The sequence below is a fragment of the Labeo rohita genome, chromosome 7, assembly GCF_022985175.1.
Source record: "Labeo rohita strain BAU-BD-2019 chromosome 7, IGBB_LRoh.1.0, whole genome shotgun sequence".
Classification (NCBI taxonomy): Eukaryota; Metazoa; Chordata; class Actinopteri; order Cypriniformes; family Cyprinidae; genus Labeo; species Labeo rohita.
In genome coordinates this window covers 43,823,230-43,840,616 of record NC_066875.1, presented here as the reverse complement: position 1 = coordinate 43,840,616, position 17,387 = coordinate 43,823,230, and the positions used below count along the sequence as shown (strand labels likewise).

Genomic DNA, 17,387 nt, shown 5'->3' with positions numbered 1-17,387 from the left:
AATATATATATTAATAATATACATAATGAATCATAATATTATATATGATTAATTCTACCCTTCTTTATGTTGGTTGGTTGCCAGTGTACCAATACCTATTTAAAAAATACTACTAATAATAATAATACACAATAAATGATAATAATATTATATACTTATGTAATTTATGATGTATTTATGTGACTAACACAATGACAAATTTAACCCCTTTTATGCTATAAAAAAACTTTTAAAAATAATAATAAAAAACACCTTTAAAACAAATTAACACCAATTCTAATATATATTAATAGTATACATAACTAAACACAATTATATGATAAATTTATCACAATTAATTTTAACCTATTTTTTACGTTTGGCTAGCAGTGTTCTGAAGAAAACACATATTATACACCTATTATAACAAAATACATATTAATAATATGCATCATGAATCATAATAATATGATATATTTAGATTATATGATTAATTTTAACCTTCTTTAGCTGGGTTGGTTGCCAGTGTACCAAAACCTATTATAAAACATATAAAAATTATAATAATATATACTTACGTAATTTATGATGTATTTATATGACTAACTTAACTAATTTAACCCCTTTTTGGCAAAAAATGAAAAAAAAAAACTTTGTAGGTTGGTTGCAAGTTTTTAAAATAAACCCTTTTAAAACTATTTAACACCAATTGTAATATACATTAATAACTAAAAATAATGTTTTTTTTTTTTTTTTTAAGTTGGCTAGCAGTGTTAAAAATCTAACACTAACTAAAACTAACACCTGTCATGATAATATACATTAATAATATTCATAATGAATCACAGTGATTAAGTCTAACCTTCTTTAGATTGGTTGCCCTTGTGCTAAAACCTATTATGAAATGTCTAAATAATACACAGTGAATCATAATAACACATTTATTATGTAATTTATGATGTATTTATGATATGACTAACCTAACAAAAAAAAAAAAAAAAAACAGCTATGACAATACATATTAATAGTATACGTAACTTGAATCATATGATAATTTATGATTAATTCTAACCCATTTTTTAGTCTTAAATGATGGTTTTAGCTCCATCTTTCATTTAAATAAACAGCAGGGAGGCTTGCCAGTTATGAATAATTAATTCATCTTAATTTAATATTCCATGTGCCAACCAACCCATCACTACAAGGGGAAAACATTCAGATTATCGCACCAGCACCCGCTTCTGACCCCAAAAGTGCAACCCTGTGCCTACCAGCTCACACATAATACAAAATATACCCACTCTGGGACCAGCCCATCAAAATATTTGCTTCCTGTATTTATTCACGTCTTGTTAAGAAGTCAAGCTGTGAACCCAACAAAGGGCATGTGTTCTGAATTTAGGTCTAACACTTGTCAGCTCTTTTCTGAGAGCGCTGGGATTGTTTCCTAATAGTACGGTTTATGAGGACCAGTTTGTGAAGCCAGCGTTTGGATGTTTCCATTTTAAACTGATCATTAAGGCCCGTTCGCCGTGCATTTATTATCTACAACCAGGGAATATTCTCAGTCAGTCTTTCCACAAAAAAACCACATGACACTGCAAATGCTGCTGGAAGGAACGAACGTTGGAAATCAGAGGAAAGCATAAAGAGGCGACTAAACAGCTGACATCAACGTCACCCCTGACCCCCGAAGTGCGTTTTAACCCGTGGGACGCCATACTGATGACGTCACCGGATGAGCAAAAGCCCAACGTGCGTTTCTTCATCACTGCAGTGGTTTTGAAGCCCTAAAATGAGCTCAGTGGAACACACGTTGGTGTGTTACGAGAGCAAGCGGTGATTTCTTTCAAAGGCCTTCTAAGAAAGTTTCCAGCATGAGGAATTTGAAGCTGCAAGCACAAACAACACAGGACAGATGTTTCCATAATAAGCGAAGCAACACTTCTCGTTCATGTACCATTTTATTGGACTTATATAGAAATACTTAAAAAAACATGAAGTAGCACCATTACTTAAGTTTTACTTTATCATGTAGAACTTTAAATGTCAGAAAAATAAAACTCTTGATACATTTTCAAATCTTGTTTCAGCAAATATAATATTAGTATTTGACCATGAGGTTAAAGGCCTTTTATCATAAAATAAAATATACTTTGTTTTTAAACTTTGCTCAATAAAGTACATATACGCTCAAGTAACTTCACCTACATATACATAAACAAGTGGTAAACAAACGTATTAAAATAGAAATCCTAAACCTATAGTGGCGCAACAGAACAGAACTCTGTGATACCCACTGGAATCTAATTCATACAAATTTTTAGAAAGCTTAAACGGTTCCTTTTTGTCCGAACGTACTAAGTTTTATACATTTCGACATTTCGTAATAATATAGAATAAAATATGCTTTATATTACTGAATAGAAAATATGCTGGGTGAAACGGATTCAAAAGACATTTTTTGCTGAACCTAGAAACCCATCCGACCCAACAGAATACTGTCCGATGCACAAATGCACATTTCGTGGTCCAAATCGCCATCCGAGTGATATTAAAATAATACAGTGTTCGTCGCCGCGAGGCCATACTAATAAAAAATAAAAAGATATTTGAACCCAGCTACAAAAAAGTTCACTGAACTTAAATTAAAATATCTGTAAACATCTTTGCAATACGAAATATAATCTTTCAAGTCAAAAAAGAATAAAATACTTCAATCTGTAGTAATGTCATCATGAATATTTAAAACTTGTGGAATTTCTGGTTGATCTATACATATATATTTATATATATGTAGGATATGTTGCTGTTCTCCCTCAAAACAAGTTCCATCGCGAAAGCTGCAGTATCTCCACCGCCGCCGCTGTAAGTCTCTCTCTCACTCACTCTCTGTGTGTGTTTGTGTGTGTGTGTGTCTGTGTCAGTCAGACAGGAAGCCGTCCAGAATCTCCAGGTCTGCTACCAGTACATTCGATCGGCGGAATCGAAAGGCTCGTTTATGCTAACAGTCGACGAACTGACTAAGGTACCTCGGGGTGAGACCGTCGGCTGTCCTTACTTCATTAACGCTTGCTTGTGTACAGTTGACTAAAACTATTGATTACTAGGCTTTAATATTTAAAACATGCATTAGATGTTGAAAATATTTGTCCCGAGCTACAGTACAGTATGAACAATGACACCGGAAACGGCCGTCCCTTTTTGGATACTGCAGCTCTACATACGTAATGTATATACACGTACAATAACACACGTTATTAGGCTCTCACGAAGTCAAGGAGGGCGCGTGGCCGCGCTTATGAAAATATACGTATAGCCTGAGTAACTGCAGCATGGCAGACGGGGCATTTGGGCTCGTTCCTCTCGCAGATGCGGTTGGCGCACTCCATGCAGAACAGGTTGTGGCCGCAGGGCACCAGGGCCGCGATCACCTCGCTCTCGAAGCACACCGAGCAGTCCCGGCTGCCCTTGCGGCTCGTCCCGGACGAGGAGGAGGAGGACGACGAGGAGGACGACGAGATGGACGAGTCGGAGGGAACGCCGGCGTGGGCCGGGGAGTAGCCGGGGAAGCTGAGGGTGCCCCCGCCGGGGTCGCTGCGCACCCGGCGCGCCAGCGGGTGCTCGGCGGCGCCGTTGGCCTGGTGCAGCGGCGGCGACAGCCTGGGCTGTCCCCCGTTGGCCCTGCGCTGGCCCGCCAGCAGCCCGTTGGCGTTCGTGGAGGCGCCGGCAGGGAAGACGGGCGACGAGGCCGAGGTGCCGTTGGCGGCGCGCTCGTACTGCGACCACATCAGGCCCGGTGGCGCCGGAGTGGGGTCGAATCCCGGCGACGGGTCGAAGCTCAGGTCGCCGCAGTCGGGCGAGATCACCTCGCTGCCGTAGACAAATCCATTGCCGTTGGTGTTCATGTTGATGTTGTTGTTGTTGTTGTTGCCATTGCTGGAGGCAGTGTAGCTGAGGGCGGGGCTGGGCGGGCTGTAGTCGGCCAGCCGCGAGCTGCCGTTGTTGCCGTTGCCACCACCGCCGCCAAAGTACGAGTCGGTAGAGGCACTCCCCAGAGAGCTGGAGCTGTCGTTGCGGTAGTTGGAGAAAGGCTTGCGGCCCGAGGTGGGCGTGACGCTGGAGCTGGGCTTGCTCCACAGGCTGGCGTTCCCGTGCAGGTCGAAGCCCACGTCGGTGCCGTTGGCGTGGAAGTCATTCTCGTCCGTGAACTCGATCAGGCCGCCCGTTCGCATGGCGATGTGTGCTTCGATCTCCTCCCGGGCCCGGTCCACGTTCTCCGGCATGCCCGTCACCTCAAACACGGGCTCTTTGTCCCGGCTGGGCGTGACGATGTAGGTGTGCGTCTGCTGCTGGATGCGCTTGATGGTGGCCCCCTTGGGGCCGACCACCAGCCCCACCACCCGGTAGGGCACCCGCACCTGGATGGTGGTCTGACCGGGCAGGTTGGGCGGCCCGGGCACCGTGGCGTTCCCGTTCAGGCTGCTGTTTTTGTTCCGCGACGCTCGGATCATGGAGAAGTGCTCGGCCGCCGAGATGATCTCCCTCCGAGCCATGGCTACATCCTCTCGCCTGCCTGTCACAACAAAGACCGGCTCCTCTCCCCGCACCGGCGTTTTGATATACGTATTGGTCTTCGCTCGCAGGGCTTTAATTTTGCAACCTGCAATTGCGAGAAATCAAAAAAAGGCAAAAATAAGACAAAGCAAACACACAATCTGGCACACAACAAAACGGGTGCAAGCACGCAGTCTTAGGGGGGACAACAATTTCTCTTCTCTCTCTGTTTTTTTGGCGTGCGGCATAAATTCAAACCACATGCTCGGCTACTTGACATACAGGGTCAAAAATAGCACAGGGGGAGAAAAAAAAGAAAACGCATGCTGAATTCAGGATTTTCCACAGAGTCTGACCCAACGCAACGCTCTAATCAGACTGTCAACAACTTGCTTTGTCTCTCATCTCTGATAACCTACACAACGTGTTGTCGCTCAGATCCAGGCTGTATAATGGTGTTTCCTGGTTAAGGAAGTCTATTCCCAATAGGCTACATAGGGAGTGTAAACAAAGTCCATTGAGACAAAGAAAGAAAGCGCAAGCGGCTGACTGGAAGAAAATGGCACTTCGCTCTAGATACACAGGAATGTTGTGTGTTATGACACATTAAAGGTAGATAGGCTCAGGCTGTGTCAGTGATCCCGTGCTTTTGTTTGGTCGGACATAAGGAGGGCAGTGCAGTTGAAAATAGGCTATAACCTATATTCCCCATGTAACGCACATGCAAACGACTACACATGCTACAATAACAGCATGCACGCATTTCTCTGAACTGAGGAGCGTAATGATAATGATGATGATTACCTTGTCTGCCGACGATTTCGGCAACATGCTCGGAGCTGGGAACGGGGACGCATTCGGTCATGTTCACGCTCTTTTTCCTGGGCTCGTTGTCATACAGGGAATTTTCATCGTTATCCATTCCGAGCAGCGAGAGCTGGTCCAGGGCGATCTGTAGGGCTCTTTGGTCATCCAGGGCGTCCCCCTGCCCGCCGCTGCCGCTCCGCTCCAAGTCGGCGAACAGCGAACTAGGCATCTTGGATGGGTCTGGAAACAAAGAGGGAAAACTTACAGGAGGAGGGTGGGATTGAGCTGGGAACGGCTGGTTTAAAAAGCTCCACGGGTGCGGATTCAATGCGCCTCCTCGGTCCTTGTGTCCAAACAACAGTAATAGAAAAAAATCAGTGCAATCCCGAAGTGTGGAATAAGCGTTATTCCCGGAGACTGGAATGCCGGCGGTGGCGATATTCCCCTTTCGAGTGCGCACCCCTCCCTTGCAGCTCGTTTCTGTTCGCTGTCTGACTCGCTGCAGCCAGACGCGGCACTACCGGAGAATATGTGCGCATGACGTCACCCCGGTCGGACGGGGCAGGGACGGTGCGGCGCTGGGTTGCGATTTGCATGCGCCGCGCTGATTGGACGGAGTCTGGACGGAAAGGGGGGGTGACCGAGTTCAGCCACCGCTCGCCGCGGCCCGCCCTTTTCTTTGTGGTCTTATTAAAAAGCAGCATAACACATTTTATGTGAATTACAGTTATTGTTTAACTTTCTCGTTTTAATGCCTAGTGTGGTTGAGATGCACGTTAATAAAGAGCTGTTGGTTTACATAACTGTGTCTCTTCTGAGGTCTATTGTTTAGCATCAATGTCTTCAGTGAAGTCTTTGTGGGGATTTGATTTACCTGTTACAAAAACTGTCAAAATAAACCAAATGTGACCCTGGACCACAAAACCAGTCTAAAGTAGCACGGGTGTGTTTGCAGCAATAGCCAAAAATGCATTGCACGGGTCAAAATGCTCGATTTTTCTTTTATGCCAAAAATCATTAGGGTGTTAAGTAAAGATCACGTTGCATGAAGAAATTGTATACATTTCCTACCATAAATATATAAAAATTTTATTTCTGATTAGTAATATGCATTGCTAAGATCTTTAAAGGTGATTTTCTCAATATTCAGATTTTTTGCACCCTCAAATCTTCAAATAGTTGTATCTCAGCCAAATATTGTCTTTTCCTAATAAACCATTAATGGAAAGCTTATTTATTCATCTTGACCCTTATGATTTTTGTGGCCCAGGGTCACGACTAACTACACTGATAAGGTGATAACGTTGAAAAAGTGCAGATTCGGGCAGTAAGTCTGCATAATTTTTTGGCCTTTTGTATTGAAATTGTGTGCTAATTTAAAACTTTGAATTCATAAATGTGACCCTGGATCACAAAACCAGTCATAAGGGTCTGAAGATTCACACATCAGCTGAATAAATAAGCGTTGATGTATGGTTTGTTAGGATAGGACAATATTTGGCAGAGATACAACTATTTGAAAATCTGTAATCTGAGGGTGCAAAATCAAAATATTGAGGAAAATTGCGTTTAAAGTCATCCGAATGAAGTTCTTAGCAATGCATATTACTAATCAAAAATTAAGTTTTGATATATTTATGGTAGGAAATTTACAAAATAGCTTCATGGAACATGATCTTAACTAATGATAATGATGATCATTTTGACCTATACAATGCATTGTTGGCTAATACTACAAATATACCCGTGCTACTTGCAACTGGTTTTGTGGTCATGCTGGCATGATCAAAGCATAGATCAAGCAAACAAAGCTATATCCATTATTGTGATGTGTGCAAGGCACCTATCTGGTGCAAATAAAGCCAAATCCACTGCAATTATCAAGAGTCAGCTAAATGTAAACAAAACCTTCCTTGTGCAATATTACTCAAGCCCCTAATAATAGAGTATATTAGCTGCATAAGTTTGCATCTAATTTAGATTCTGCAAAACAATCTATAATTATTTTTGTTTTCCTCCGAGTGACCTTTACAAGTGCTGTTCAAAAGCCTCAATGAAGGACAACGTGCCAAGACATGCACTGTCTTTGTCTGTCGCACGCCCTCTCTCTCTCTCTCTCTGAAATACGTTCAGCATTCATTCACATTTCGGTTACAGCGTGCTTATAAAATGAACCACCAGATTTGTATAATTTTATGCATTTATTCAAAACACGCAAAGTCCCTGTCCAAATGATACCAGCCTCTCCTCTCCTCCCCTCCACTCTAGAAGCAACTTTCAACTGATTGTGTTAAATAATTTTTATTTCCTTGAGGTGTCCTCATGTTTACACCTCGGTGAGTAACATTTGGCCCGAAAATACATAAAAATAGAACATTTAATAAAGTTGTGAATTTGTGAAAATCGCGTCCTGGTTATCAGTGCAAAACAAGCTTCATAATCACCCATTATTGTCGTGTTAGCAAAATGAGTCAGTACCAAACCCAAACAATGCAATTTCTTTACAATTCCGTACCAATTTATTTGCGAGTGCGTGCGAGATGTCTAATCAATATTTCATCCCATCCACAAATATTGGCATAGACGCTGTTAATGGCCGGTTAGCTATTAACAATACTCTCAAGCACTCTGTCGTTGGCCAGTATGTTAAAGAGCATGATGGAAGTGCTTACTGGTGATCTCCCAATGGATCCCAAAGCATCTACAGGCAAATGCGCCTTTTGTGGCCCGAGCGGGAAGATGGGGTGGGGGCAGGGAAATCTGCTTCTTTTTACACAAAGAAAATTTCAAACCAATTCAGGGGCATTGAAACGAGAAGCACTTTCTTTGTCACCTCACTCCTGAGGAACAATAGGTATGCTAATATTAACTGCCCCCAAACCTGAGAATGTGAGTCAGGGGCTTTTTTTTGTTAATATTCACCCCTTTTTTATTCCCCCCCCACCTCCTTCTTTTTTAGTTTAACACAAGCTAGTTCACAATTTGAGCTTAAGAGCTGCATTGAGAAACATCTGGAGGTGGGAATTATGCTAAAGCCACATGTATGGCTTATTTCTACGCTTTTTAGCTTCAGAAGCTCAGAGCGAGTCACTTTGATTTGTGATTTGCATAGAGCTTATTCTATACTGCATTGTGAAAGCAAACACTGGCCAAGCACTGCAAGTGTATTATATTTACATGTTGACTACTATTCAATATTCACATGCGTTATCATGTTTCATATGTTTTTAACACTGGCCTGCACGCAATGGGATAAAGTTGACTACTCTGAAAGATATCGCATTGCATGTCCAATGCCGATCAATCGCGTTTACAGACTGTGAAGAACAAAGGCTGAGGAGCAGCCTCTGTACGTGCTGGCTTCATTTCTCCTTACACACACACAGAGAGAGAAAGAGAGAGAGCCAGCGGTCGAAAGCCTCAGCCACAGAGTCTGTTTAAAAACCACCACTTCGCATGTCTTTCCAGATCCGTTTCAAAAGTGGGTATGATTGATGTCCTCTCTGTTGCCCAGATGGAGTGACAGACGGAAGATCATTGTCATGACACAACTTTTACGAGGACATCTTTTTCCTGTTAAACTCGTTTTATGACAGCTCACACATTTTATTGCATCCCAAGAAATAAGAAAACATTAAAAAGATGATGGTTCCTCTCTCTATGTATTAAATGCCATAAGTCTAAACACACTAGATAAGTTTTATTAATGCAGACAAAAAATCTAATTTAATTATTTTAAATAAAATTGATTTTGTAATATATTTTATAAAACGTTTTTATTATTATTAAAAATAAATATTATTTATTATTATTATTATTTTAGAGTTTATTAATGCTGTATAGAAATATTGTAAAAATCAAAAAGCTTTTGATGGTGCTACATGCAGGAATGGAAAAATCATAAGTTAAATCATAAGTTGTTTCACCTAAGCTGCAATGAATGCAGAGAAAATCAGGTGTTCTGTCTCTCAGATCTTTCTCATGGAAATAAAAAGTGCAGTAAATTCATATTTTCTCCTCTAGACTTTCAGAAGAAACCTCAGTGTGAACTCAGATTTGCCAAATTCTGCAATCAAAACCCATCTAGTTCCTTCGAGAGCAAATTATCTGAACTATACTATCCACGTTAACATCCAAAGGAATGTTAAGAGAAACATCCGACACAAAGTTGAAAATTACACTCCATCAAGTCTCCTGAGCAATGAAAGAGCAGCCTCTGAGCAATAAAACATCCCTCTGGCTGTGTCACATTATATGCCTTACATATGATTTCCCAAGCGTGCCAGACAAAGTATAACCTGCTTCCTTTCGACTAGCACCTTGATGAATCAGGCTTTTCTCTAAGTTTGCCAGAGTCTTAGTTCATTTAAGGTTCTTAGGTGATCTCAGGCTAGCGTGGACTTGACATACTGTAGGTCACCCTTGCTTGTTTATCCACGTCTACCTTTGACAGAGTGAAGAGGCCGCTCTAACGCATGTAATATTTGCTGTTTTGAGTTAGGAGTTAACCAGCTGCTTAGCCGCGATTACCCGGCTGCTCTTTAATGAGAGGAAGAGGGGCTTAGCTTGGCATGACCCAGACCTGTCTGAGTGCAGCGCGTGGCCACGAGCTAGCTAATAAGCCACCGGTCCCTGCCGTCTGGGTGGAAAAAGAAAACAACGGGAACAAAGACAGGGAGGGAGGGATGGCATGGACAGAAATGAGAGAAGAGAGGTCACAGATGACAGACTCTGACATCATCTGTTTGTTTTTTTCCTGGATGCATGTATTGCATTCATTTCCATTCATGCACTTGTTTTTAAGCGAACGACTGTATAAACCCCACCTCTCTCTCTCTCTGTCTCTCTCTCTATCTCTCTTTGTCTGCACCAAACACGGACGCATGGTGGTGTTGCGTAATTGAATATGCTTTTTGCAGCTCTGCATCACTGCAGCAAAACCGCTTCTTCTGTTATGGAAGCACCGGACACAGCGACGCATTCAAATACGCATCGGCATGTAACGTTACGTAGGTGAAAAGGTAAAGTAGGCCAGTGCTGCAGTGGTGCAGTGTGTGTTTGCACTGGCCCATCCCTTCGCAGACTGCTACCCGCACTGACACACTGAACTCGAGTGCCACTGATTCGCCTCCTCCCATTGGCTGCCTGCCAGACGCCTGGAGAAGAAGCATGCAGCAGAGCACAGCGCAGCGGCAGGACAGCTGGGGCTGCTCCCCCACAATGCACCACTCCCACCCAGGCCCTCCTAATCCATTCTGCCTCTGCGCTCGGCCCCTCCCGCCTGCAGCGCCGCCGCAGAACCCTTCGGATGCTGTACAACCCTCTGCGTCTGACTGTTCTTAGTCAGGACGAGGGAAGCCCGCGCCTAGCGCGTTAAATAATAAACGTTAAGTGCGAAAAGCACCGACTCATCAATATTTAGCAGTCTGGATGCATGACAGTTTATGTAAAAAATGACACGGTTCTGAAAACGAACACGGCAAGGTCGTGAGCATGTCTGGAACATTTAAAATAAAGAAATTAACTGGAACAAAGAAGCAACTTGCGAATAATATTTTCATTTAAAAGACGCACACATTTTGTTGTATCAGTCGTATGCCTAATATTCCGAAAACGGCTGTTTATGTTTCTAGCTTTGTCACATCCAGTTATGAATTACATGAATCACATGTCATGAATCACACTCTGGATTTTCAATCAAAACACTGACAAAAAGTTGAGTAGCTTGCATCACTGGATATTATAGAGTGCTGAAGGAATGATGTATTTTTGTAGGCCGGAACCCAAAAACAAGTTGCATTTTAGCACTTCCAGTTCCATCGTCATGAACTCAATGGGTTTTTGGTTGAAATAAGGTGTGTGGTGAACACAAGCTCAAGATATTTTGATGTTTTATTCTACAGCATGGAATACATCCGTAAGATTCATTAAAGCTTTTACTTGAAATAAATGGTTGCTAAAATTTGTTTACTCACTAGTCCACGTTTACAGCCTACTTAGGTTTTATAATCACATTGTTCTAAAACTTTCAGGGAAAATGAATAAGGACTGTAAGAGTTATCAGATGCTTTATAGAGCTGAAGTCAAAAGTTTACATACACCTTGCAGAATCTGTAAAATCTGTTAATTATTTTACCAAAATAGGAGGGGGCATGCAAAATGCATGGTATTTTTTTTATGTAGTATTGACCTGAATAAGATATTTCACAAAGACATTTACATATAGTTCACAAAAGAAAATAATAGTTGAATTTATAAAAATTACCCTGTTCAAAAGTTTACATATGCTTGATTCTTAATACTGCGTTGTTACCTGAATGATCCACAGCTGTGTGTGTTTTATAATTTTTTTTTAGTGATAGTTGTTCATGAGTCCCTTGTTTGTCCTGAATAGTTAAGCTGCCCACTGTCCTTCAGAAAAATCATTCAGGTCCCACAAATTTTTTTTTTTTTTTTTTGCATTTTTGCGTATTTGAACCCTTTCCAACAATGACTGTATGATTTTGAGATCCATCTTTTCACACTGAGGATAACTGAATAACTGAAGGATTTATATGCAAGTATTACAGCATGTTTAAACACTCATTTATGCTTCAGAAGGAAACACGATGCATTAAGAGCCGGGGGATGAAAACTTTTAAACATAATGTGTACATTTTTCTTATTTTGCCTAAATATCATATTTTCAATAATCATATCATTTCATTTAGCACTGCCCTTCAGAAGCTACAGAAGATACTTACATGTTTACCAAAAGACAAAATAAGTGTAAATTTACCCTGATCTTCAAATTCCAAAAGTTTTCACCCCCCAGCTATAATGCATCGTGTTTCCTTCTGAAGCATCAGTGAGCGTTTGAACCTTCTATAATAGTTGCATATGAGTCTCTCAGTTGTCCTCAGTGTGAAAAGATGAGTCATTGTTGTAAAGGGATCAAATACACAAAAATGCTGAAAAACCAAAGAATTTGTGGGACCTAAAGGATTTTTCTGAAGAACAGTGGGCAGTTTAACAGTTCAGGACAAACAAGGGACTCATGAACAACTATCACTAAACAAAAAAAACACAGCTGTGGATCATTCAGGTAACAACACAGTATTAAGAATCATCAGTATTTGAACGGGGATTATTTTTATAAATTGAACTTTTATTTTCTCTTGTGGACTGTATGTAGATGTCTTTTATGTGAAATATCTTATTCAGGTCAGTACTAAATAAAAAATAACATCCCATACCAAAATAGGACGGATCATTTTGTCTGATCCTTCCTATTTTGATAAAATAATTAACATTTTGCAGATTCTGCAAGGTGTGTGTAAACTTTTGACTTATCAAAAAGCCTATCTTTTCAATTTTGCCTATTGTATTTAGGCTTAAACATTTAGAGTTGCATTTGTAAAGATTATCACGATGAACAAAATGTGTAAGAATCAAAAACTTTTGTTGGTCATGAACCTTATTTTCTGTAATAATCTAAACGCCAACGGAAAAATCCAGGCAATATCCAGGGTGATATTAACTTCTGGGTTGGCCTACAAAAATACATAATCACTGCAGCACTCTACTGCTACTCGTTTAACATTTCTATCCTAGAAATGATCAAAATATATCTTACCTTACACTGTTGAAACTGAAGCATCAGGCTGGAATTCACACTCAGATTCTGTAAACAGTAAGCCCCGCCTTCTTTGATTTGATTGGTCAGTCATTTTGATATTTGGACAAACCTAATTTTTAATGAGTAATCTTTTTGCCATACTTGAAACAAATAAAGCTGCATCAAAGAATATCAGGTATATGTAGGACAATGTGGTCGTATCTGATTATTGGTGGTTACAGCTCTTGAAGTCGGAAATGAAGAATGGGCCGGTCCGGCATCCAAGCCCAGCGGCGCGCTGGTTAATTGTCCTACTAATGAGCGAAGGGAAGCTGTGCTGCTTTTGCAGGGAGGTCAGCGGGTAAAGATGCTCACCGTGCCAACTTCCAGCGCCCTGGACGAGATCAGCGACAAAAGGCATCCACTCAACCTTAAACAACAGAAGAAACAAGGGCTTTTAGACAGGACTGTCTCACAGAAACAAAGGAAACAGACCTGCTACTACAGCCCTGAGGGATCACTTTAAATGAAGCAGGAAGAAGGAAGGGATGCAACAATCATCACTCACCATGAGCCTGTAGGAGACAAACAAGACTCATTCACAGACAAACACACCGCATTAGACTTGTCTTCATGCTAGCACATTCTATTTTTACCTTGCTAAATGTGGTAGAAATGTAATGCACACCCTCTTTGGATTGTGCAATAAACTCATCCTGATACATTTTGTCTCGATGCACTAAAAACTTGATATCCTACCACATAATGTGAGTCAGTAGGGCAAAGTTCATAGCTCATCCTGCTGGCTTTGTCTGAGAGTGTCAACTTTCCTTTAACGCATAATAAACATATCAAGTGGGATCTCAACAGCAGCCTGAACTACTTTTTAAAGCAAGCCTACTTATTTGTAACCACAGACTAGAAGCGGGTTTTCCTTTTCTTGAGAAGGCTGATTAGCTGTGAGCCATGATGTTCTCACTTTTTCCCCCTAATCAAGCAAGTGCATAAATAAATACCATGTTGTATACGGTCTTTTTTCATTCGGCATGGAATTGGGTCAACCGCACACATTAACCAGTTTCATTTTTTCCTCAGTCTCTGCATATTTCCTTTCTCTCTCACTCTCTTTCAGTCCAGATGCACTGGAGTTTAGCAGCAGCTGGATTTAGTTGAGAAGTAAAAGAAATACTGTGCTTACACTAGGTAGATGTGAAGTTTTGTTTTTAAAGAACTGTTTAAGGGAGTGTCTTCAGGAACTGAAATGTGAGGTTACACCCCTTAAAAACCACAAAATTAGATTTGTGTGGCTTTTAGAACTTAAGTTTTTAGATTTGTGGCCAATATGCTAATGCACTCCTAAAAGTTGACATTTGTTTTAGTGCACACTGCGTGCAGTTTTTCTTTTGGAGATTGACCAAAAATACTGACTTGTCCTTTGCTGAACAGGTTTTTGTCCGCCACATGCTTTCTAGGAAATGGAAAAAATATGATGATTAAAAGTTTGGCACTGTTAAACGTTCTTAACAACGGTAACAACAAACAAACAGTGCAAGAAGTGTAGACAGATGCACTCCTAAAAGTTGACATTTGTTTTAGCACGTAATGTATGCAGTTTTTCTTTTGGGAAATGGACCAAACATTCTGACTTCTCCTGTACTAAACTTTTTGTGTCAAAAGCTTTCTAGAAAAGGAAATAATGTGGAAAAAAAACACAAAGATTAAAAGTGTGGTTAACGGTTCTTAAATATTACAAACACACAGCATAAGCAGTGTAGTCTGATTCACAAACAAATGACTCTTATGAGTCAGTTCTTTTTCATGAATCAGTCGAAAGAGTCAACCATTTCTCAAAACAATATTCAAAGGCTTTCCATGATTTATATATCATCATTTTTAATTTAATTTTATTTATTAGTTTTGTTTGTATGTATTTATCTATTTTTTTGATACTTCTGCTATTCTGACATAAGCTGCTTTTAAAAAATGTTGTACACAGAAACTAGGAATGGCAATATATTAAAAAAAAAAGAAGAAGAAAAAGAAAAGAAAAAAAAAGAAATTAAAATAATTATGTGTAATAATAATAATAACAATAATTTTAAAAAAGCACACTTTTAAAGACCAATGAACTTTTCAAATAATATGTAAATAATAAAATGTGATTTTTTTGTATTATTTGTTACTTACAAATAACAAATGATCATTGTTGCTGTTGTTGTTTATTATTATTATTATTATTAATAATATATATATGATTTTTTTACCAACAAATAGCATTTCTACCTGATAAAATATTTTGGATATTTTAAATTATTTGACATAACTAAAAAAATCTATTATAGAAATTTTGATTACTTTTACTTCAAATCTTTTTTTTTTTTTTTTTTTTTTTTTTTTTTGTGTGTGTGACAATATAGATTAAAATAATTAAAAAAACAAAGTAAACAGTAAGATTATTAATCCCTTCCACAATCCCCCATTCATATGAACTCAAACAGACAGAAAAAAAACTAAATAAATAAATAAATAAAATAAAACAAGTTAAATAAAATAAATATAATGAACTAATATATAAGTAATAATATAATAATAAATAATAATAACAAAAACAAGACTTTTTGGTTACTTATCATTTCCGTGACTTTATCAGGTCATGAAATCAATTTTCAAAATTCCCTCATATATTCAGGTTTTCCAAGACCGTGTGAATCCTGGTTCTTAAATAAAATGAGCAGTTGTTAAGGAATCAAATTAAAGTAAGAAAAACTATGCTGATTTGTAGCAGTTTTAGTATATTTTAAAGCTTTAAACTGCAAATCATTACTTTTGTCATGTCAGACTCAACATGTGCATTTATGGCTTGTGAGACTTGCTGCTTCAGTTAAACCAAAAACATTACAATATGTCAACAAAAACAGCATTGGTTTATTTAGCAGTCACCATCTTTGGAAAGTTCTAAAAAATCATTAATGACATCATAAAGGAGTCGGAACTGGAATCAGAATTCTGTACGATTCCCGTCTCCAGTCTTGAGGAGGTAGAGACGAACAGGAATCAGATTTGAAGTTCCATTGACTCCAGGCTGCATTGATTGCTGTTTGGAAGGCGGCCAGGCCTGAGGCAGCGGCAGTAACAGCAGTAAAGCGCGACTGGCTCCCTCTCCCTCCCTCCCTCTCTCTCTCTCTCTCTCTCTCTCAGCACAGGAGCCGCTGCATCGAGGAAGAGCTCTCTCTGAATGCAAGCCCTGTTCTCAACTTGTGGGTCATTCCTCTAGGGCTCTGCTATCTGATCACAAACAGAGTAACTGGCTCGCATACAACCTAAATCAAATCCAAAGAAACCTCTGGCTGATGTGGAAGAAACATCTTTTGTTATGTCAATTCAACAAAATTCGTTACCCCCACACTCGCTCGCACATATATCCCCACCTCTGATCTCAACGCAATCTACGCAGTCTCACTGACACAAAAACTAGATTCCCTTGGCTCTAGAAATGACATGCTAACAGGCCCCATAAAGGTTTGCCTAGCCGCTTTTTACTGTTTGATGTGCAGTGAATGTGAGAGTCGCAGTACTCACAGACACCAGAAGGGGGAGCTCCACATGACTGCCAAACAAAGACGTGCAGTTCAGCAGTGCTGTGTGGATTTGCTCATCCATCAGGCCGAAGTGTGTTCAGCATCGCTGAAGAACCAGGAAAAACTTCTAACAGATGAGCCGCTACATCCACAGTCCTGCGCTGTCACTCATCACGCTCATTTATACCATATGAAAGAAGACAAAACACAGGGTTCCATAACAATTCCTTTCATAACTATGAGATTTATCATATCTGAAGGATCACAGACAATTTATTTAGAGATCTAGAGCAACAGTGAAAAAATACATTTCTTATTCAGTTTTTTTTTTTTTTTTTGTCATGTTTTCCATTAAAAATTCTAAACATCCTTAGAACAAGATAAATTAAGTTGATATAAAACCATAACACTTGGTTTAGACTGGTCATTAAAACATTATATAGATAAAGAGAGAGCGAGAGAGAGAGAGGCTTATTTATACAAAGTCTTACAAAAACATCAATTAACAATAAAAGGGACAAAGTACTCATTAGGAGATTTATTTTAGCTATTTTTATTTTATTTTTTAAGCAAGACAATTCTCATTAGAAGATTTTATTATCTATTTATTTTATTTTATTTTCAAAGCGAGACAAAATCCTCATTAGAATATTTTTTATCAACTTATTTCATTTTTAAAGCGAGACAAAATCCTCATTAGTAGATTTTTTTTATTTTATTTATTTTTTTAAATCCTCATTTGATTATATCATCTATTTATTTTATATTATTTTTTATTTTATTGTATTTTATTTTTAAAGCAAAATCCTCATTACATTTTCTTATCTTTTTATTTCATTTTTAAAGTGAGACAAAATTCTCATTAGATT

General features: G+C 39.4%; 1 protein-coding gene across 1 annotated transcript; it reads right to left on the bottom strand.

Annotated features, from left to right (window-relative positions):
• Positions 1–1,934: 1,934 nt before the first annotated feature.
• mex3b (mex-3 RNA binding family member B) lies at positions 1,935–16,752 on the bottom strand. The gene is made up of 4 exons (XM_051115290.1): positions 16,520–16,752; positions 12,959–13,370; positions 5,341–5,583; positions 1,935–4,642 (listed from the first exon to the last, which is right to left on the bottom strand). Exons 3-4 carry the CDS (start codon positions 5,570–5,572, stop codon positions 3,279–3,281), a joined length of 1,596 nt encoding a protein of 531 aa, XP_050971247.1. The 5' UTR covers positions 5,573–5,583; positions 12,959–13,370; positions 16,520–16,752; the 3' UTR covers positions 1,935–3,278.
• Positions 16,753–17,387: the final 635 nt, after the last annotated feature.

Bases quoted from the DNA above. Each gene is read 5' to 3' on its own strand.
- mex3b (XM_051115290.1), bottom strand. From the start codon at position 5,572: ATGCCTAGTTCGCTGTTCGCCGACTTGGAGCGGAGCGGCAGCGGCGGG. The intron at 4,643-5,340 runs GTAATCATCATC...TCGCAATTGCAG, and splicing joins CGAAATCGTCGGCAGACAAG to GTTGCAAAATTAAAGCCCTG.